The sequence below is a fragment of the Artemia sp. Qi Xiang Cuo genome, chromosome 14, assembly GCF_049724085.1.
Source record: "Artemia sp. Qi Xiang Cuo chromosome 14, ASM4972408v1, whole genome shotgun sequence".
In the NCBI taxonomy this organism is placed as follows: domain Eukaryota; kingdom Metazoa; phylum Arthropoda; class Branchiopoda; order Anostraca; family Artemiidae; genus Artemia; species Artemia sp. Qi Xiang Cuo.
Window position 1 is genome coordinate 46,917,306 of NC_142807.1, and position 22,566 is coordinate 46,939,871.

Sequence of the window (22,566 nt, forward strand, 5' to 3'; positions counted from 1 at the left end):
TTCATCTTGCATACGAAGTTGCAGTTTTTTGTCAAAAAAGTATTTCAATTTTAATATTATAAAAAGCATTACAGTAAAGAATGGACTCTAACCCATTGTATCTGAATTACAAAATAAATAATAAAATGTTAGGATCTGCATCTCTCAATGACCAGTTTGGGATTATTTTGGAGAGATCTAACGGATCGATGGTGCGACATTTTCTTTAGCGAATCAGGTCTTAGCTCGTTTCTATTCAACATATAAGTTATAAGCCAATCAATATTCTCAAAAAGGTGCATCTCAGGACGTTTTTTTTGAAGAAAAAGCAGAACAAAACGAAAAAAAAAATAGTGCAAGATACACTCATCAACAATTCAAAAAGTGATTTTCTTGCCGCTGGGCAGCTTTTTAAGAGTACTAATATTAAAGCAGAAAGAGAAACTTTCAATTCCCCTAAAAATTAGAAAACTGTTAAACTTCTGGAGGCATATGAACATAAATGGCTTGTAAATATGGCTGGCCACACTTCCAGACCCATGAGAAAATACTCATTTTATTATAAAATTTCTATATTTGCTATTCTAAGTAAGTACTTCGCTGATGGGGCCAAGGAATCGTCGCATATTTTAAGCACCTTGAAATTTTAAAGTAATTTCTACTTTAAACTGCCGCCTCCGAGTCAGCTTGCTTCAAGGAGGCTCACCACTTGAAATCATGGACATGGTCGAAAGAATAAACCTTGTGAAAAACTTATGATAATTTCTTTTGGTATAAGAAATAAAACTCCATTTCAGCTTTCACACTTTTGGCTTCGGCTCAAGGGCAAACAAAAACCACCCTGTTGGGCCCCAGGTGAGAATCCAACGCGCCTTTCCAACATTTGATATCACTATCATCAAGCTGTCCAGATTTCTATACTATTCATTGGAACTTTGGAGGTTAAACTCATGCCCCTTCCGTGCAATAAACTGAAATGGAGGGCATTAGAAAGGTTGCTTAGCTCCCGCAAAAGCAATCCTACTGAATCAACAGATAGAAATCCCATAGGATCAGCGGTATATTTCTGAAGAACAGTATATACAAATAATTAGACAATAGCCTGTAAAGATATCATAGATATTTTAGAGGAATTTTTGAATATATATATAAACATATGACTGAGTTAATCTGATAGTTTTTAGTTAAAAATTTTACTTTTAACTTAAAAATTTGATTTAAAATATAATGGTTTTGCACTTTATTTTATAAAACCATTCAATTTTTCAATATTTATGCTAAGACTCATGATTGAAATTGGATGATTATCAAAATTATTTACGAAAAAAAATATTATGCACAAGTTCAAACAATTCAAACAAGATTTTATTTGCTAGTATTCAAGATTTCAATTCCACATTCTTGTCTTTGATAAAAGATTAGACACGACGTGACTGTGGAAACACAATAGGCTTTAAATGACATCTTCCACAATGTTCAGGAAAAGCAAAAAGCTGTTTTACAAAATATGCCTCCATATTTCTCTCGAGCTCCAATCGTGCCTTTCTGGCTATCTCATGGTGGGTCTTGTGTGACAATCTTCGTGGCTTTGGAAGACTCGTGCACTTAACGCTTTTGGTCTGCAAAACTGGTGGAAATTTGGGTGTAACGCGTTTGGAGTGGATTACAAAATTGTGAATATCTCGAGAATGAAAGGTGATACGTGCATTCTGACTAACCAATCGTTCGGGCCTGATTTTAGTAGAATAGACATATAACTCGTTTTGACTGTTATGTCACATAACCCCTTTCGTATTTCCAAAGCCGAACGGCTGTTACCTCTCAGGCCACTCGCATGCTAAAAGGGTGCTCTGCTATCTGAACCAAAACTTCATGTTTCAATTTTTTTTAAAGAGAAAGATATGGTATCAGATCCTAGTTCCACTGTGTTACTACATGGTCATTGAGTGACAGCTACTGCTGAAAAATTACATAAAATATAAACCTCTAGCAAAGAATTTTCTCCCGTGTTAATAAAAAAGATAGCTTACGTTTTCAGAAAAGGTCATGGAGGGGTCGTATCTTCCCCCAAGTGGATTAGCAGCAGCAATTACGGAACAGCGAGCTTGCAAAGATGTTACAATACCAGCTTTTGAAATAGATATACTCTGTTGTTCCATAGCTTCATGTATAGATGTTCTATCAGCATCGTTCATCTAAAAGAGATATTAGAAAATCCATAAAATCATAAAGGAGCGGGTAGGGGAGGGGGGAGAGACTATTTTTGCAAACCAAGAGGAAAAAATCATCATCAGTATTAGTGCATTAGAACTTACATTTGTCGTTTTTGGAAGATTCAGAAATAGAAATGAGGGGAAGCTCTCAAATAACGGTTTGGGGAGATTATCCACATCTCTCACATAAATGTGCACTGACCTACGGTAACCAAATCAGTGTAACAGTTTAAGCTAAACATTCAGTAAACTGGTACTACTTTTAATGTAGGTATTTATTTATATTACTTAAAAAAAAAACTTTTTCCACAAAATAAGTTTTTCAAAATAAAGTAAAAAACTCCATTAAACCAAAAATGAACAAAAATAGAATCAAATAATGTACCAAGCATTGAACTACCACAAATCAGTATTAATAAATAAATTAAACCCATAACAAACCAAAACTAAAATAAATAACGGAGCCATGCTCAAAAGTAGTAGAAATTAATATGAGTAGGGTTCTAAACCCCTATGCTTTCTAAAAGCCACAGTATAGTTTGTAGTTTACTGAAAAAAATTCAAAATAAATTTAGTGAAAAAAAATGTGCATTGTCAGTTTAATATACATATGCTAATATTTATTCCTTAAAATCTTAATTAATTTTTGATTTCTTTAAGTTATAAAAGTGAAAATATTTAAAAGATTTTTTTTTCATTTTGTGTTTCTTGCTTTGTGTTCCACAGAGTAGAATAAATTGATAAACATAAAAACCATTTATATAGCCTTAAAAAAAAGCTTTTACAAAAAAAATCATTACTGCAATTAAATTAGTCACTAGAATTTGAGAATTCATGTTGTATTTGACACGAAGATGGCAGCAATAACAGCTTCCTTTTTTTCTTTTTTAGACAGTATAAATGATCACAAGGACCATTATATTCGAATAAAACTTGTGATCAGGTGAAACCATTATCTCAGGTATATTTTTATTTATTTATTACAAAAAACATATTTCTGATATTTTAGCAAACAAATAATTTCCATTTCACAACTAATAGTGCAGCATAACCATTTAATACAATTTGGATAAAGGGGCTTATTATTTGCAATTCATTTGCAAAAAAAAAAAAAAAAAAAAAAAAAAAAAAAAAAAAAAAAAAACGAGGGGCGAATTTTCAGCCAGTATTTTCTTTTTTTTTTTATAGTTTTGTTTCCAATAGCTGAAAGTCACCCTCATTTTGGTTTACTAATTATTTTTATATGTCTTTTTTCCTTGTTTTTTCGTTTCTTTTTGTCAAACGTCACGCATAGCCAGTGTGGTCTTAGAACGTATTTTTAAAAAGCGACATTAAATGGGACAGCGCGCCCCAATCTTAGACACAGCTGCGAAAATTTATTACAAAGATACAATCAAAGGGCATACGATTTTTTCTTTTTAACTGAGAAATATTTTCGTATGCTACAGTATATTACGAATCATCCTTTTTCAACAATAATCATAGTTGAAAATGTTCTCAGTTATTTTGCGTATTATCTGTAGCCAAAAAAAAAAAAATAATAAAAAGGCTCAAACCATACAGGCAAAGTATATATCTTTTGGGGTACAGGATGAGCATACGAAAACAGTAATATTTATTTCATTGTCAAAATTTCAGGTCAATTTTTAATTTTACATTTTTTTTAAACGATTTTCTTCTTTTTATTGGTTAAAAACGGACAGATGCATCTAATCTTGAAGGAATGAATATTGAAGATTATTTTTCTTACCTTATCAAATTCATCAATCAAACAAACTCCTCTGTCCGCCAACACCAGCGCACCGGCCTCCAATGTCCATTCTTTGGTAACTGGACTTCTTTGGACATAAGCAGTCAAACCAACAGCAGATGCACCTTGACCTGTAGTAAAAACTGCCCGCGGTGCGATTGCCTGTACACATTTGAGAAATTGCGACTTAGCAGTCCCTGGGTCGCCACAAAGAAGTATGTTCAAATCACCTCTGACTCTGTGCTTCTGTCCTGAAATGTAGCGAAAATTCATTTGGGTAAATGCAAGAAATACCTAATTAGTAAAATGACGGTTAAACTTTAGCCTATTAATTTAATGGCAATTTGTTTCATGATAAAACAATATGAATTTAAAACCAAACAGATATAACAGACTGTATATTTTCAATTTTAAACTTTATTATTAAAAGTTTAATCAGTTTAACTATTAAATAAAAGTTTCATCTATTAATCAGTTAACTAGTTTATAATGACAATTACATAGAATTTTTGAACTCTCGAAATTTACCAGGAAGATTTTCATAGCTGCAAAATATAATTTTGGGAAAACTGATTTTTCTTGATTTGCAAGGACTGTAAGTAGATAGTTTGCATACATCACAAAGTAAGAAAAATTCTTACGATAAAACTTAATACGAGGGAAAAATGCGAAAAATATCGGAAGTTACGATAAAAACTCTGCAATTTTATCCTGAGGCAAAGAGATGTGGGTAGACCCTAGTACAACTCTTAGCTATTCAGATATACAATACTCAACCTACGAAAGCCGCATTATCAATGGAAAGTTTGTATTTTATAGATTCGACCTTCTGACCAGTCTTTATTCCGTATGTTCAATATTTCTTTTTCATCTGCTATCCTTTTTTCTTATTGGCTTACACATAAATTATTTTTACTAGCCTGCTTTCAAACTCATTCGCATAGTTGCCCAGGTGGTTTGTCACACAATTATATTGCCATTAATATTTTTCACCACCATAAGAGCCATTGTTTCTTTCCATCACTAGACAAAGCATAATTGCTCAAAGGCTATAAAAAAAAAAAAAAAAAAAAAAAAAAAAAAAAAAAAATTTGTTAGTCCTTCTATTTTTGGACAAAGGGTCATTGTTTCAACATTGTAAGAGTCGGCATCACTGTTACCAGAAAAACTGCCGTATTGTCTAATAAGGTCAAATTCTCCTTCCCCTCATAACCCAAAGAAGATTTCCTCTCACTAAGAATTGGTCTAACCTATGGCATTATTCTTACGGTTTCGAAGATAGTTTTACCAAAAATTGCATCCATAGAAGATTGTACTCATGTTTTTAAAGGCAAAAATTGCCTCTAAAAAAAAAAAAAAAAAAAAAAAAAAAAAAAAAAAAAAAAAGAGACCCCTGCCAATTGCAAAAAAATACACATTTTATACCAACAAGTTAAATAATGGCATATAAACATAACAAATATTTTCTTATGCCACTTCAAACAATACCATTTTTTTTCTATGCAATTCTTTTTTTGTTAAGACCATCCATTGCCCCCCTTGCCCAAGTAAGATTCTTTCTGGAAATCTACAAAAATTTAACGCTTAAGAAATATTACTGAGATTTGGTCATGCCAATGAATGGCCATGCCATGCCAGAAAATTACGCCAATGAATGATTGAACCAACTAACCATTAGAATATTCCATGGATGAAATATTTTATGGATTAAATCTTCTATGGATGAAATCCTTTATGGATGAAATCTTCTATGGATGACATCTTTTATGGATGAAATCTTCTATGGATGAAATCTTTCATGGATGAAACCTTCTATGGATGAAATCTTCTATGGACGAAATCTTTTATGGATGAAATCTTCTATGGATAAAATCTTCCATGGACGAAATCTTTACTGTTGGCAATTTTCCGCATACCTTTCTGAATGCCATCATCTGTGCGTGCAGTTTTCCACAGTTGCAATCTTCCATTGTCAAATCTGCAATGGACTTACTTTTCCAAGATCCAAAAAAGTTTTGCCACTGATTAGAATAATTAGCGGCAAAGTAAAACCTTAAAATAAAAGTTCAAAATAGAGATAAAATCCTTTTTAATAGACAGTGTATAGAAATTCACAAAAATTACTACTGATGACGGTCACTGTATATGTGACCTAAATATCTGGTATTTTTGGAAATTTCTATACACTGTCTATTAAAAAGGATTTTATCCCTATTTTGAACTTTTATTTTATCGTCAAGGAAAGGCAGTGCGGTCTCCGAAATTATCTAAGTAAAACTTTCTTTGAGGGCGAGGAAAGAGGGCAAATTTAGATTATATTGAGGCCAAAATTTATAGCATGTAAAAACTATGAACCTTCTTAATGACACATGGAACAATGACGCTTTGTGTGGTGAAAGAAACAGGCGATAACATTTTTTTCAATGACAAAAAAATGACACTTCATTAGATGACAGAAAATAACGAAGATACTCGGTACAATGAAAAAGAGTCACACTATCCGGCGACACAAACAAAGACAAGATGACATGTTACGCAATGACAAAGAAGAAACAACGACAATTTGTCAAATGACAGAAGGAATCTACGAAACTTTTTGCAATGGCATATGGTGATAACTAAAAATAACCACAAAGTAAAACAATGATGAAATGTTATAAAATCAATATATTCTCTGAGGCCAACCTGATTCTTATACATAAAAATGGTAAATGGTAATGAGCTTACCTAAGCTATGGATGTCAGGTCCCGTCGAAATAATCGTTTCAACAAAATCAAGACCTGACATCCATAGCTTAGGTAACTTATTACCAACGGAAAGCAGGTCGTCCTCGTCTGGGGCGGGAGGATGTCATAAAGAAAGATTTAAAGGAAATGGGAACTTCCTAGTAGGGTGCAAAGAGGAAGGCTTTGAATAGATTAGGATGGAGGGGAAGCGTGCGTAGCTGTGTTGCCTCAGGCGGCATGTTGCTGCGGTGAGTTGTTAGTAGTAGTAGTATTATTAGTTATAGAATCATTTGCATACTGCTCGATTCACGGTGACCAAACAACGAAATAGTTGGTTGTAGTGTGATAGATTAAATTACATTAAAAAGATAGATTAAATTACATTAAGAAATACATTAAGGTTAATCATCAAAATGAATTTGTATGAGCATTGCATCAAGAGTCATTCACCGTGAGATTTTCCTAGCTCTCAAAGATTCCGCTATCGTAAATTTAGCGACTAAGCTGGTTTCTAAGCCCGATAATTTTGGCTTGGAGTGAGTGGGAAGGGTGTTAGAATGAAAATAGCGCATGAAGGGTGTTGGAATGGAAATAGCGCATGAAGGGTGTTGGAATGGAAATAGCGCACTTTAATGCCACGATATTTCCATGGTGAGTCCTTCAAATCGGTCTTTGGGGAGGGGTATCCAGGAATAGATCAGGACAAAACCGAAGTCCTATCAGTTTGAACCAGAATGAGATAAGCCATTAGTGGACCTTTTTTTACCAGACGTTAGCTGCACAGAGAAAGTAATGAAGAAGAAAACATTGCCTTTCCATCATGCAAAAAACAAGAAGTTACAACAAGGGTTATTTGGTTTGGAACGAGGGTCAATGGCGGGACTCTGTAAGCTCAGCCAGATTCGACTCAGCTCCAAATTGGTAACTGCAGAAATCTGGGGAAAAACACGGGAAGCGTCGGATGATTTGTTCCCAACCCCGCATTGCACTCCTGGCCGAAGAAACATTAGAGCTACTTTTTTTTCGCATGATTCACAGAAGCATGTCCTTCAGTAAACTATGACGCAGCAATAGTTCTTTTCTTCCATATTTCTAACATCTGAAAGAAAATATGCCATAACAGTTACAATTACCTGGATTTTTGGCCTCACCGCCAAACAAGGCCAACGCCAATGCCCTCTTAATGTCCTCATGCCCGTATATGGAAGGCCCAACAGATGAAATAATTCTTTCAGCAATCCTTTGATCCTTACTAAGTGCCACAATAGTTTTGACGTCATCATCCGTCATTTGTTTGGCTGCCGCAGAAGCGTCTTTTTTAGCAATATGATTCGCTATCAAGACGGTGGCAAATACAGGAAACCCCTGAAAAATCAAAATTTCATTCAGTTTGTCGCAGAAGGAGGTCTCACGCCACCCCCTTCCCCATATGTAATTTACACGTCAAAGATAGACAAGATTAGATTGATCATTCCCACGCTATAGATCTAGAGCCTACTGCTTCCGGAGAATTATTTGAAAAAAAACTACGTTTTCTAAAGAGTTAAAGAGGCTGAGTCACAAGTTCCATCCTTAAAACGTACAGGGATTAGGAGGTGCAGTTGAGGAGCTGCCGCCCCCAAACACCCGCTTCCGTATATGAAAGGGGCTGTGCCCTCCTCAACACCTCGCTCTTTAAGCTAAAGTTTGACTTTCTCACAACTCTTTTTTTAAACAATAAAACTTTAGCGTAAAGAGCGAGGCGTTGAGGAGGGCACAGCCCCTTTCATATACGGAAGCGGGGGTTTGGGGGGCGGCAGCCCCCCAGCGGCACCACCAAATCCCGGTACGTTTTAAGGTTCGAACTTGTGACTCAGCCTCTTTAACTCTTTAGAAAACGTAGTTTTTTTAAAATAATTTCTGCGCGTTTTTGTACAGTTTATTACTTATTATTGCTTGACTAACTGTTGGCTTATTTTTTGATCAATTAAAGATGGGGGGCTACCGCCGCCCAAACCCCCTAATTTTGAAGATTCTTGTGTTAAGGCTTTTAATCTCTGAATACTCAAAACAAATGCAAACTAAGATTTTTATCAGTCGTCTCAGGCCCCATGTTATCAAAGCAGTGGACACTTACCTGTAACCTGAAGGCCGACTGTGATATTCTTCTGGAGACGCCTGTTGAGCCGAAGGATATAATAGATTGGATTAAAAAAGAAACTGAGTTTCTTTTTTAAACTTTAAATTCAATATATAAAAAAATCTCTCTGACTGAGAATCGAACTCGGATCTTCCGCCTGACAGTCAGGAATAGCGACCACTGTACCACAGACACATTACATTATTTTTATTCTGTGCGATGTATTTTTGACGCAAGCAAATCCCCACAAGACTTGATATTTTTTTTTTGGAAAACAGGGAAGGAGTGATCGGATTCATCTGAAATTTTATTGATAAGCTCCCAGGCCACAGGAAAGCTCATCCTTTAGTTTCTAGCCCGATCAGACAACGTTAAAGGGCGGATGTGGTGGAAAAAATTAACATGGGCTCTTTAGGAAAACGAGGTTTTTCATAAATGTAAATTCGGGGGATAATTTTTTCAGTCTGAAAATCTCAAAAGGCCCTAACAAGTCAAATTTTGCTTCGAATGAGTTCTCATTTACCCTGATCCATTGCCAACTGTAGCCTGTAGGCGTGACTGATAAAAAAAAAAAGAGAAATGAAGTTTAAGTGGCTATATCTGGTTTTTGGAAAACAGGGAAGGAGTGATCGGGTTTATCTTAAATCTTGAAGACACGCTCCCGGGCCCTAGGAAAGACTAACTGTCAATTTTCAGACCAATCAGACAACGCTAAAGGGGGGCTGTGGTCGGAGGGTCGAAACTTCCGGCCCACTTTTACCCATGAAGATAAAGTCGGAGGGGCGTTAAATTTTGTACGTTTCTTAGTTGGAGCTTGGGCTACAAAAAGCGATCACCGCTGTCTCTCTGCGACCACTAGGACCGGAAATCGCTTAACATTGTGGTGGGTCGCCTCTTTATAGAGGCACAAGTGTGCTTCCTTGACTATGCTTTGTTTGTAACTTCCTAATTTAATATCTGAAAAAACTGGATGCTTCTCTACTTGAGCTCAAATAGCAATTGGTTCTAACATTGGCCTTAGCCACGATGACACTGGCTGGGCAAAACGCTGCCATCAGTAAGCAAAATAGACTTGTGGCTTAACAGAGTTTTTCGTCGAGAGCTGACCAGAATTTTTCGTTGACCAAGCTGAGATCAAATCTACTGCATCACCACAGGGCAAAGATGCCTGAAATTGTCTATTGGCCGCTTTTTCCCAATTATTATACTATGAAATTGTTCCTATAGTCACAAAAGATATTGGCACTTAAAAAAAAAAAAAAACATTTCCAAGATAGACATTCAAAACTGATTAGTGCTATATATAAAGCTTTAATTTATTTGAAATTTGATTGAAGTTTTATCTGTGAGCATGAGAGATTAAATACCGTCAAGAATGCACAAAGAAATGATACAAAAATAAGACCCCACTGAAGTATAGGTTAGTTTTCGTACGATAAGGAAAAAATAAAAATGTAAAGATTAAGAGGCATACTTGTGACGTGTTGAGCGACCCATCATAGCTGTTGGTATAAACGCCAGTGAGTTCTATTTCATCACCAGGTTTGCAGACATCGCAAAGGTCACCCAGGAGGATGGCATCTTTGGACCGTGGTAGACGACCAGCGGACACTTGGCTCGGAGATTCTTGTATTGTTATTCGTTGGTAGTTCTTGTAGATAGTCTGTTCCATGTTAACCTATACAAAAAGAAGCAAGTATTTCACACTGAAATCCAATATACGTCTATGGCAACATCCGTTATTGAGAGAAAAAACATTTCCTTCACTGAATTTATATTACAAGTTTAGAATAGCAACTTTGAACTTTTATTTGCTTGCAAATTTGATTTATGTAAAAATGGTCGAGCTTTTTTTATTATTTCTTTTTCGATTTTTTACCTTTTTGTATTTTTTTATTATTATTATTATTTTTTTTTTTTACAGAGATAACACTCTTGACACTGTAATAAAATATCGCACATGTAAGAAAAAAGGAATTTTTCATCACCATCTTGAACCCATTTGTGAAATCAATTGTGTTTCAATGTTCTTCGTCGGAGCAGCTTTTTACAGAAATAACAAAATAGCCTACATCCTTCCCAACAAAATGGGACATGCACCTTTATACGTAGTCATTTTAATTGCACATTTTAAATAAAACCAGCTATGGGTGAGGGGATAAAGGTGTGTCGTGGATATTATTTTCAAGGGAGGCAGGGAGTGTGGCTGATAAACTGTTTTCTCAACAACTCCCAGAATCCTGATTTTTGAACATTTTGGCCTCTACTAATTTTTTTTAGATTAAGGTCTGTGGAAAATCCTCTGAAGGGAGCTCTTATTTACCAAACACATTTAAAACTACATATTATTTTCTGCTTCCCAGCAACATTACTCAATGGCAAAAAATCAAAGCGTGTAAAGAAAAGGCTATGTTAATGTATACTGCCCAAATGAAGCGGGTTTCGGTTGGAAGCTTTTTTGACGTCATAACGACAATCGGTGATCCGATGGACAGGATATCCATCTGTCAACTGTCAGACAATACTAGGATTCTTTGAGCCAATATTTGATAACAAATGGCTAATATGCCTCATTAAAGCCTACATTAATACATCCAATCTCGTAGAGGAATGTTTGGGAAGGTTTTCCTGGTGCCATGCCGTTAATGACATGACGTCAAAAAACAACTGGGTAATGATTTTTCATTCACAGTTCAAATTTCTTTATAATTACTACAAAACAGTCAGGCTTGTCAAATATTGCTACAAATAAAATACCCCCAGTGGAGGACAATTAGTAAAGAATAATCATAGGCAGCGCAAATGATTATTGTAAGTTATGCCCTGGGGGCATATATGGTTTTCATAGAAAGCGTTGTCATAGAAACTTCAAAAAGGGCTCGTTCGACAGGAAATTGAAAGGGCTAGTCCCGTTTTTAATAGTCGAAAGTGATTGAAGGGCAACAAACCCCCCCCCTCCCGCCTACCATTTCCCCAAACATATCCAATCAAAATTTTGAGATAGCCATTTTGTTTAACGTAGTTGAAAGGTCCGGAAATTATGTCTTTGAGAACGAAACTCTCCCCACAGCCCTCAGGGCAAGGGTTGTAAGTTATGACCTGGAGGCATATAAGGTTTTTCTTATAGAAAGAATTGTCGTAGAAACCTCAAAAAGGGCTCTTTCGATTGGAAATTGAAAGGGCTAGTGTCCGTTTTAATAGTCGAAAGTGATTGGGGAGCAACTAACCCCCCTCTCACACCCACCATTCCCCCAAACACATCCAATCAAAATTTTGAGATAGCCATTTTGTTTAACATAGTTGAAAGGTCCGGAAACTATGTTTATGAGGATGACAATCCCCCCACCTCCCTCAGGGCATGGGTTGTAAGTTATGCCCTAGGGCATATAAGGTTTTTTTTATAGAAAGCGTTGTCGTAGAAACTTCAAAAAGGGCTCATTCGATTGGAAACTGAAAGGGCTAGTGCCCTTTTTAATAGTCGCTAGTGATTGAAGAGCAACTAACCCCCCTCTCAAGTCCATGATTGCCCCAAACACATCCAATCAAAATTTTGAGATAGCCATTTTGTTTAACTTAGTTGAAAGCTCCGGAAATTTTGTTTTTGAGGATGACAATCCCCCCACAGCCCTCAGGGCAAGGGTTGTAAGTTATGCCCTGGGGGCATATAAGGTTTATTTTATAGAAATCGTTGTCGTAGAAACTATAAAAAGGGTTCATTCGATAGAAAATTGAAAGGGTTAGTGCCCTTTTTAATAGTCGAAAGTGATTGCAGGGCAACTAACCCCCCCTCTCATGCCCACCATTCCCCAAACACATCCAATCAAAATTTTGAGATAGCCATTTTGTTCACCGTAGTTTAAAGTTCTGGAAATTCGGTCTTTGAGGATGACAAACCCCCACAGCCCTCAGAGCAAGGGTTATAGGTTATGCCATGGAGGTAATTAAGGATTTTATGGAAGGGAGGGTTGTTTAACTTTAGAAGAGACTCATTTGGTCGAAAATAGGAAGTTCTAGTTCCTTTTTAAGCATCAAAAGTGATGGAGGGGATTTTATTCAAAATAGTCCAAATATCATATAAAAAGGCTTTTGAGGTTGATACAAACCACCAGAGCCTGAGGGCGAGGGTTGTAAGTTATGCCCCTGGGGCATTTAAGGTTTTTATGGAAGGGAGGGTTGTATAAGCTTTAGAGGTGGCTCATTTGGTTAAAATTGGAAGTTCTAGTTCCCTTTTAAGAGTAAATAGTGATGAAAGTCAAGTAGCAACCCCCACCCAGCTATCTCTCTTTTCACCAAATGCATCTGATTGAAATTGTGCGATGGCAATTTTGTTTAAAATAGAAAAAAAGAATATATAACAATGCTTCCAGGGTTGGCACAACCCCCCAGAGCCCTGGGGCAAGTGTTTAATTTATGCTTATAAGGCACACAAAATCTGAATAGACTGGGGTATCGTATAACCTTAAGGTGGGTCTCATTTTATGTTAAATTGGAAGTTATAGTGCCCTTTTTAAGAGTCAAAGTGATTTGAGAGAACCCCATTACGCCTATCATTTCCCATAACAAATATCCAAACAAAGTTTCGAGACATCAGTAATTATGCGTAGCAATAATTGTAGTAACAGTAGTAGCAGTATGCAAATAGCACATTTTTTTTAACATCCCCTTCAACAAACGATGAAACTTTTAACTTAATACAATCAACAGGCCTTGAAGCATTGCTAATACGTCCTTTTGACAATCTACATGGGCGCAGTGTATTTCGATTTATTTCAATACAGCTACAATAATGCCAAAAATTTCATTTTAATATCCATAGTTTAATTAGTTGCAGTAATAGCACCAGTAGATATAGTAGTAGGTGTAGGAGTACAGTCAATAGTAATTGTCTTAGCTTTAGCAGCAGTAGTAGTAGTAGCAGCAACAGTAATAGTAGCAGTAGTTGCATTAGTATTATGATGCAAATATTGTCTTTTGGTTAGTTCAACATCCCCCACAACAAGCGTTGTAAGTTTTAATTTTAACGCAAAACCGTTCCTAAGATATTGCTGATATGCCCTTTTGACAATCTGCATACAGATGGCAGGTTGTCATCGTACAACAGAAATATTCACGGAAAATTTCCCCTTCATACCTTCATGGGTGGTGGATTTTGAGCTAGCCAGAAGACACTGTGTGTATTCATTTAATGCTGCTTCTAAGGTTACTGTAACTAACGACACTAATGTCATTAAGGTGAAACTTTTAGGGAACGTTTAGGAGGAGTTTCAATTAAACGAAAAACCTATATGCATGCAGTTATTAAAAGGACATATAAGCCCTATAGGGCACATAAGGACACAGACAGCGATGCTCTATCATAGCTAGGAGTATCATTGATATTTTAAAGGAGCTGATTTGATTGACAATTAAAAGTTCTAGTGCCCTCTTAAGAGCCAAAGGGATTGGAGGGCAATCAGCTATCCTCTTTAGCTCATAGTTTTACAGACACTTTCAATCAAAATTTTATGACAGCCATTTTGTTCAGCATAGCTGAATGGTCTAGTATCTATATCTTTAGGGTTATTGGGTAAGTCGACCCCCCACAGTTATGTAATTTGCCCATTATGCTTAAAAACTAAATGTTGCTTTAAAATTAAATCAAAACACACTGTTCGTATGCTTGTTGCCAATAAGACATCTCAGCAATATAACAAGAACGACTAAGGGTATTAAGTTCAAATTTTCGAGGCTACTTCTATTACTGCTTCTGCTCTTAAAATTTTTACTAAATCAAAAGAGTGTAAGTGTACCCAGGCTATAAAAGAGCACAAATATAATTTCTTGGGAACGGTATTACTTTTATTTTGTTGAAAAAGTTTTTATTAATTAATTACCAAGAAAAGATGATCGGAACTATGGTCAGAACATGTTAGGATTAAGTAAAAGCCTGGAACATTTATACAGGTAAGTTACATATTGAGACAATGCCCTTTTAAATAAATTGCCTAACTTCTTTGAAATCGTCGAAGCAAAAAAAGGGCTATAGAAGCAAAAAAAACAAAAAAAAAACAGGTATAATTAAATATTCTAAATGAACTATATCTAGAGGAAATTCTTTTTGAAAATTTAAATCCAAATTTAACCTCAGAAGAGTAAAATATATCAATTCACTAAATGAACACCAAACGACTTACAGTAAAGGGGCCATTACTCTGACACTCCGGACAGGAACCAACTTTGATTTCAGTATTTTGAGTCTGAACATAGGGTCCAAGGACAAAACTGCATTTGTTACAATCGTATTTAACAAGACTCATTTGTGGAAGGACATTTGTCGCTGACGAAACTACACCAACCGTTCGGATTAACTGGTTTAGATGAAGTTGCCTATAAAAGAAAAGAAAACTGTGGTTTTAAAACAATAAAAAGACCTACAACGTACACAAGAAGCTAAATAAGAAAAAAAAACAATATAAAAGTAAGCGTTTCCCCTGAAACAGGTGTGCTTAGGTGATGGGTGAGTCTACTAACATTTAATACAGACAAACAAAGAAAAATTAACATTAAAGTAAACAACTACTAGTGAAGACTGACTGCTGTCTTGATTTTTGGCATTTTGATTTTCAGACCCCCTTCTAATATAAGTTAGGGATTAACCTTTTTCTTTGGTGATTTTCAGTTTCAACTGCATTATTAAAAAGAATTTTGTGTTTTAGCTTAGATATTAGAGTGGGGGAGGGGGGGTTGAAAAGAGTTGTAACCTCCAACAAATTTATGGTAACTGTAAAGATTATGTCATCAACGGGTATAAAATAATTGAAAAAAATGTTTTTTTTTGCTCTTAATCTTCACGATATAATTTTGCTTATACTTTATTGACTGTATTATTAGCATCTGATGTGTTGAAATTTTTGAAGATGGACTCTCAGGTGGGGGGGGGGTGTAGTTGGAAAGCCTTTAAATATATAAAATAATTTATGATCGTTTGAGTTCTAACGCTACTCTTTGTTTTTATTTGAAAATAAATTCTAAAAATCTAGTCTAAGACAATCTTACACACCCTAGCACGAACCCACATTTTAGACATAATTATACATAATTAAAATTTATTTTGGGTTTATTCCCTTCTCAAAAGTGTTACACCAAAGAAGTCAAAAATCTACTTCATTAGTTAAAACAACATGATAACAAGTTGCATTTTTCCCATTTCAAGAAAAAAATATATCCATCTTTGCTCTAATTAGAAAATTTCATAAAAGAATCGAAGGTTTTTCATGAATAACAAACTAACACAAAATCTCTGCTTTGACTGATACACACATATAAAAACAGTTACACACAAAAAAAAGTTTGTTACCATATAGTTCACAGTCAATTTTGCAGTCACTTTCTGGCATTTGACCTGTTAACACCTATGCTGGGTTAAATTTTTGAAACCCATTTTTGGAAGTTATTATAATCCAAGTTTCAGTCATTGACCAGTTTTAAGCTATACTAACTGGACCTTCTGTTTCGCCATTATGTCCAATCCCACGAACTTCCCATGACCTGAGTGCCTACTTTGTGCCACCAGTGGAACAGTGCAGTCGGTGTCAACAGTGGTTGCGTCCACAGTATGCAGGCATTGCTATTAAGGAGAGAAAACAATGTGGTGACTGGTGAGTGGTTATGTTTAAACTGCTAGTCCCCCCCGTTCTTTGAATGAGGACCCCGAACCACCTTTAACACCACTTTCTCTACCCCCTGGCTCTAAACCACGCTCTACACCCAAGTCTGCCACAAAACCTAAAACCCCAAAATCAGTTTAAAAAAATCAAGCTTCCCAAGTCCCCCCTTGTGTTGAATGTTTTAAACATATCAAACAGCTGGCTGATCTCCGAGCTAAATACAATTTCCACGAGATCTTGGAATTAAAAAATTTAGTGAAAATATCAACTCCCATAATTCTCAACGCCTCCTTATGGAAGATGAACTCTGCAGTCTAGAAAACAATCAAGTGACCCTTAAATCGAAAATCACCAAATTACAAGCGGATTTAAAAAACAATACAGCAATTATTGCTACACTAAGGAATCAATTATTTGAGCTCAGCAAATCAAGCATTAATTGCATAGTATCCCATGAGAGCATACAAATACCTACGTGTAGTATGACTACAGATGACGCCCTTGAGTTCGTGAATAGTCCAGTGACTTCCGGTTTTTCGCATAAATTATCAGGTTATAATGAACTAAACAAACAGGTAATGGAGAAGTCATTACCAGACGATGACATTTTTATTATTTTTGAAAAAATTACGAAAGTGAAGGATAAAAGTGAAATAAACATAAAAATAAGCAGAAAGGAAAATGTGATCTGCAAGCATTTTGATAGTGGTTTCTGCAAGTTTCGCAAACAATGCAAGTTTCTACATATTTGTCGTCAGTTTATTTCGGGAGTTTGTGTGTCTTATATGTGTATTTTTGACCATGTTGATCTTTGTTCTGTTTTATCTTGTATTCATAAGTCGTGTACTTTTGCTCATGCATCTTCAGGATTGGAGCGCAGGTTTAAAACCCAACGTTTTTTAGAGCGACGCCGAGAGTATTCACGACCCCCCCTCCCCTTGTTCGTGTTCCATCCGACTTTCAGTTTTATCCCCCTGCATACCCAATACAGAGCAGTATACCACAGGACTCTATCCCTCGAAACAATCCTCCGCCCCAAGTACTTACGCGTGCCCAGGCAGTCCAAACCCCACAATCACTTCACTCAATTCGGACCATCCCCAAAGCCCCCTCACTCATATTCCTCCCAAAAATCCACTTCCTTTCGACTTCATTTTTCTCCGTGCGTCCAAGAAGTTACCGGCCGGGTCTGGACTCCACCCGTTATTTGCCAAAACAAACCAACCCCTGCCCCTCTCAGACCCCCCCCGTACTTCCCTCCCTCAGCATCATCTTGCCCCCCGACCCCCCCCCCCCCCATTGAAAGAACACTCCCAGATTGACTTATTCCCAGATCACCAGGAAACCATTCTCCCTTCCCTTGCACTTAATCCCCCCTGGCTACCCTACTAGAATGACTCTGGTATAAGAGTAAGCAGGCAGAATGATCCTCTTGTAACACCTCCATGCAGTTTCTAAAACTTCAAATAGTTACCGCTGTTTAGTCTCCGCTAGTACCTGCTCAATTAAATGCAATTGTATTTGAAAAAGATGGATTTGATCCCCCTGTCCCTTGTTCTCACTATCCAACTTTAGACCCCGGCAAGAATTCCACTAGAACCCCCGACCGCATCTGTGATATAAAAAAAGTAAAGTGTAAAAACGGTACCTTCACAAGTCGCTTTCGATTTAACTTTGAAAAACTCAATGAATTAGACACCCTTTCTAAAATATATAGATTAGATGTAATCGCTATTACTGAAGTTCAAGCTCAAAATTTGCACATGTTAAAGATTAACAATTTTCCTCAATTTATTAAACTCAGACCAGAAAACCACCCTCTGGGTAAGAAAGGTGGCGGAATTCTGTTCTTTGTCCGTAATGATTTATATCCAAGTGAAATCCCAATTCCGTGTCTTAATCCCGTGTGTTTGACCTAAAGTCTTGCCGCGTCCTTTTAATTTAATTGTCCTTTGTTGTTTTTATTACTCCCCTAATCAGAGATCCGCTGACAAAATAAATTGTATCGAAAAATTACATGCAAGTGCTGACTTTGTACTATCAAAATACCCAAATGCAGGAGTTTTCCTGATGGGTGACGCAAACGATATAAGACTTGATTCTACATGTAACGCTTTTAATTTAAAACAGGTCGTTAATTTCCCCACTACAAAAGGCAATACTACTCTTGTTTTAATTTGCACTAATCTTTCGAAGTTCTACAAACCCGTCTTCGCTCTGCCCCCTCTAGGGGGTAGTTACCACTTTAGCCTTTTCCTATCTCCGCTGGCTAAAGTTAAACAGTCGTTTTATATAACTGAAAACGCTTATAGACCTCTCATTGAATCAGGACTTTTCAAATTTGGCTCCTGGATTACTACTGAAAATTGGTCCACAGTGTATAAAAAAAATGACGTTGACTACATGGCTTTGTCCCTCCAAAATCTATTGAGGAGTAATTATGATTACCACTTTCCTCACAAAAAATTTAAAACCTGTTCTACAGATAAACCTTATGTTACTGAGTCTTTAAAACAAAAAAAACCTAGAAGAAAAAAAAATCAATTTTTTCAAGGCAGATCGCATTACTGAGTCTAATAGTCTAAGGAAGTTCCTAAAGAAAAAATTAAGAAAAGCAGCTTCTAATTATTATAATAATAAAGTCAAAGATCTATATTCTAACAAGCCCAAGCAATGGTACAAAAAAATTAAAGAAATATGCGGAAAAAGTCCTACCGAAATTGATTTTCATCTCCCTGAACCCCCTAATAAGACTGCCAACGATCTGAACTTGTACCTTGCTTCCATCGTGCAAAGTCTCCCCCCTTTCACTGGCTCAAGTCCAACTATTCCTCCCAATACTTCCATCCCCTTTATTTTTCCCTCTGATGTTATAAATAAAATTCTTAAGCTTAGAAAATCATGTATTTGTCCCTTAGACATCCCAGTTGACCTAATTAAAGTATTTTCGGACAAAATTGCTGAGCCTTTATCAAATATTTTCAACCACATCACAAAATTTGGTAAATTCCCAAGTTGCTGGAAACAAGGTTTTATAACACCTGTTCCTAAAAAATGCGCCAGTCTGACTTTCGCCAACATTCGCCCTATTACACTCATCTCAGTTTTTATCAAACCTCATGAACGTTTCCTTTGTGACTAGCTTAAGGATAAAATATGTCCATGTATTGACACTTGGCAGTTTGGTAACTTAATGGAAACTTCCACCACCTATTAACTTGTGCACTTAATGCATACCATTGTGAGTAACATTGATAAACCAAATGTTTGGCTAAACCTTGTCTTAGTTGATTTCCAAAAAGCTTTTGTCCTGGTTGACAACACCACCCTAATTCGTTCGCTACTGGTTAACTTCAAGCTTGATCCTCTCTTAGTTAATATTGTTATATCGTTTCTTTCAAATAGATTTAAAGTTGTTAAATACAAAAATGTTTTCTCTAACCCCCTCCCTATATATTGTGGAATTCCTCAAGGAGCCTTATTGGGACCACTTTTATTTCTAGTCACCATTAACGATATTGGTAAGGACTTCCCCTAAAGGTGGAAATACGTGGATGACTTGTCGATCCTCGAAGTATCTCACAGGAATATTAAAAGTGACCCCCTTGAAACTCTAACCCACATTTCGGATGAAGCTAAGAACCTAAATATGAAAGTAAATTCCACTAAATCAAATTGACGATAAATTTCTTGAAATCTACTCCCGCCTTCCTTGACCCTATCCCCCCAGATATTTCTGTGTCTTCCTTTAAATTACTTGGGGTTACAATCTCCTCTAATTTAAAGTGGGATATCCACGTGAAAGATATTGTCCCTAGAGCTAATGCGTTCGTGTCTCTCCTTAAGCTCTTGAATAAATTTAACGTCCCCCCATCCCATTCTTTAAGAATCTATACTTCCTTTGTGCACCCGCATCTTGAATATGCTTGTCCAGTTTGGCATCCTGGGATCTCCCGTGATGAATCAGATAAAATTGAATCTATTCAAAAAAGAGCCCTAAGTATAATTTTTAAAAGAAACTTTGGTACCATATTCACTCCTTCTAAAAAAGGCCAAGCTGGAAACTTTTGAGCACATGAGGGGAACACAGTGCCTCTATTTTTCATAAATAGTAATACTAAGCCTTTGGATAGAAGGCATTTCTCCCATAGGATGCTCCCCATCCCGACGCCACCTGTCACATAGCCTACTGCTTTTCAACCAGTCCCTACTATGTCCCCATCTGCTCCACAACCTCCAGGTATGAAAAAACCTTTGTCTCCTTCAGTATTGATCAAATAAACCACTAGTTTTTTTTTCTTTTTTTTTTTTTTTTTTTTTTTTTTTTTTTTTTTTGTGATACCCATGCTGGTGTCCGTTTGGCTCTTCCGTTCCCTCCCCCTTTTATATACTCTTTTTTAAACCTTTTTAACACTATTTTTATCTCAATTTTTTTTTTTTTGGTTTTGTTTTAGTTTGTGCCTTTTTAACTTTCTTACATTTGACACTTTTTGTTTTTTAGACTAATGAATGGCTTTGCCTTTATGATATTGTTGTTTTTGGCATTGTTCAGCCAGTTTTTTAGTTATTGTGCTACTTCTATGTCTTTTTTTATTATATGACCCCGAAATGCGAATTCGGCCCTTCGGGGCTTGTGATAGTCATTTTTTGAAATAAATATCTTATCTTATCCTAGTTCTACCATAGTACACTGTGCGTTTTTAGTACCATAGTATGCTGTGCTTTTTTAGTACCATAGCATGCTGTGTTGTACTGCACAGAGAGAACATTGTTAAGAAACAGTATTAAGAATGTAAAAATTACTTGTTCACTTGGTATAAGAAAGGAAATCAATGCACGTTGTTCGGCTAGCAAATACCATGTAAAGCTTAAAAATTTTCAAGAAGAATAACTTTCTTAATATTCAATTCGACGTATAAACTGGAAAGAATATTGTTTTCTTTCAATTTTAATTAGTCAAAATGTTAAATTTAAACAAAATAATTCTTTTTTTTTCATGTATCACAATACTGGTCTTCTTTGTCTAGAATCAAGATCATGACTGGCCGCACTGTTAGTGAAAACAGACAACATATTATGTAAGCAACCTGCTTGCACAACTTAAAAAGGCTAGCATACTTTAAGGTGTTGCCTCCAGAAGCGACAGAACCCCAGTGTCTTTACCATTCCCTAAATTTAAATTTTAGTTAATTTACTCCCCTACATTAAGTAAATTAAATTTTAACTAAATTATTTTAACTAAATTAAAAATTTTAGTTAAAAATAAGTCCCCTAAAATTAAATTTAAAATTTATTTTTTGCTACAGAAAGAGACGCGTTGATAATGGAAACAAAACCAAATAATAATCTAAGAATCAAAAAGTCAGAAGGATACATATATATATATATATATATATATATATATATATATATATATATATATATATATATATATATATATATATATATATATATATATATATATATATATATATATATATATATATATATATATATATATATATAAGTAGAAAAGTTCCATTTGACTTTTGTTCTAGCACAATTTTCCTGAAGTGCTAATTAGTTAGTACTCAAGTAAAATAGCAGATTTTCACGTAGTTGAAACACATAAACTAGAGGTTTAAGAGAGGAACTCATAAGTTTAGAAATACTCTATTCTGCCACAAGCTAACAAAAAAGTCAAATTCACGTTTCAATGAGAGAAAAAAAAGTCTTAGGCAAGAAAAAAAGAACTCGAAAGGTGAAGAAAAACTAAAAATTAGAGCTCAAACTACGTCACAAAGAAGAAAAAACACAAAAACAAGACGCAACAAAACAGGTGACCATAAACAAAACTAGGAAGAAAAATGAAAAGAGACGAAGGAAACAATTCCATTCTTTTCAGCTTTCTAAATTAACCTTATAGTGGAGACAAAAGTCAGACTAGTGAAAAGGCTACCAACTAAATAACCTTTACTTGACCTTTAGACCATCTACAGCTATCGCCCATGAACTCTTTACTAAAAGTAGATTTTTGGGTATTCTGCATACAGATGAATTCTACAGAATTTTATAAACAGCAGTCATAAAGTGTCTGGGACAAAGCCCTACAGCGCTGAAATCTTAGCCATAATAAAAGAAGTAGATGCTGAC

The 22,566-nt window shown here is 35.7% G+C and overlaps 1 protein-coding gene and 1 pseudogene across 1 annotated transcript in view; one reads left to right on the top strand and one right to left on the bottom strand.

Annotated features, from left to right (window-relative positions):
* Nucleotides 1-22,566, bottom strand: part of Mcm2 (DNA replication licensing factor Mcm2) — an 83,306-nt gene that overhangs the window by 19,506 nt on the left and 41,234 nt on the right. Inside the window, exons 7-11 of the mRNA XM_089100549.1 lie at nt 14,962-15,154; nt 10,263-10,466; nt 7,803-8,034; nt 3,943-4,193; nt 2,010-2,174 (exon numbers count right to left, since the gene is read on the bottom strand). Of these exons, the coding sequence (XP_088956675.1) occupies nt 2,010-2,174; nt 3,943-4,193; nt 7,803-8,034; nt 10,263-10,466; nt 14,962-15,154 (1,045 nt within the window). The remainder of the gene's footprint in view (nt 1-2,009; nt 2,175-3,942; nt 4,194-7,802; nt 8,035-10,262; nt 10,467-14,961; nt 15,155-22,566) is intronic.
* Nucleotides 18,114-20,113, top strand: LOC148944533 (uncharacterized; annotated as a pseudogene).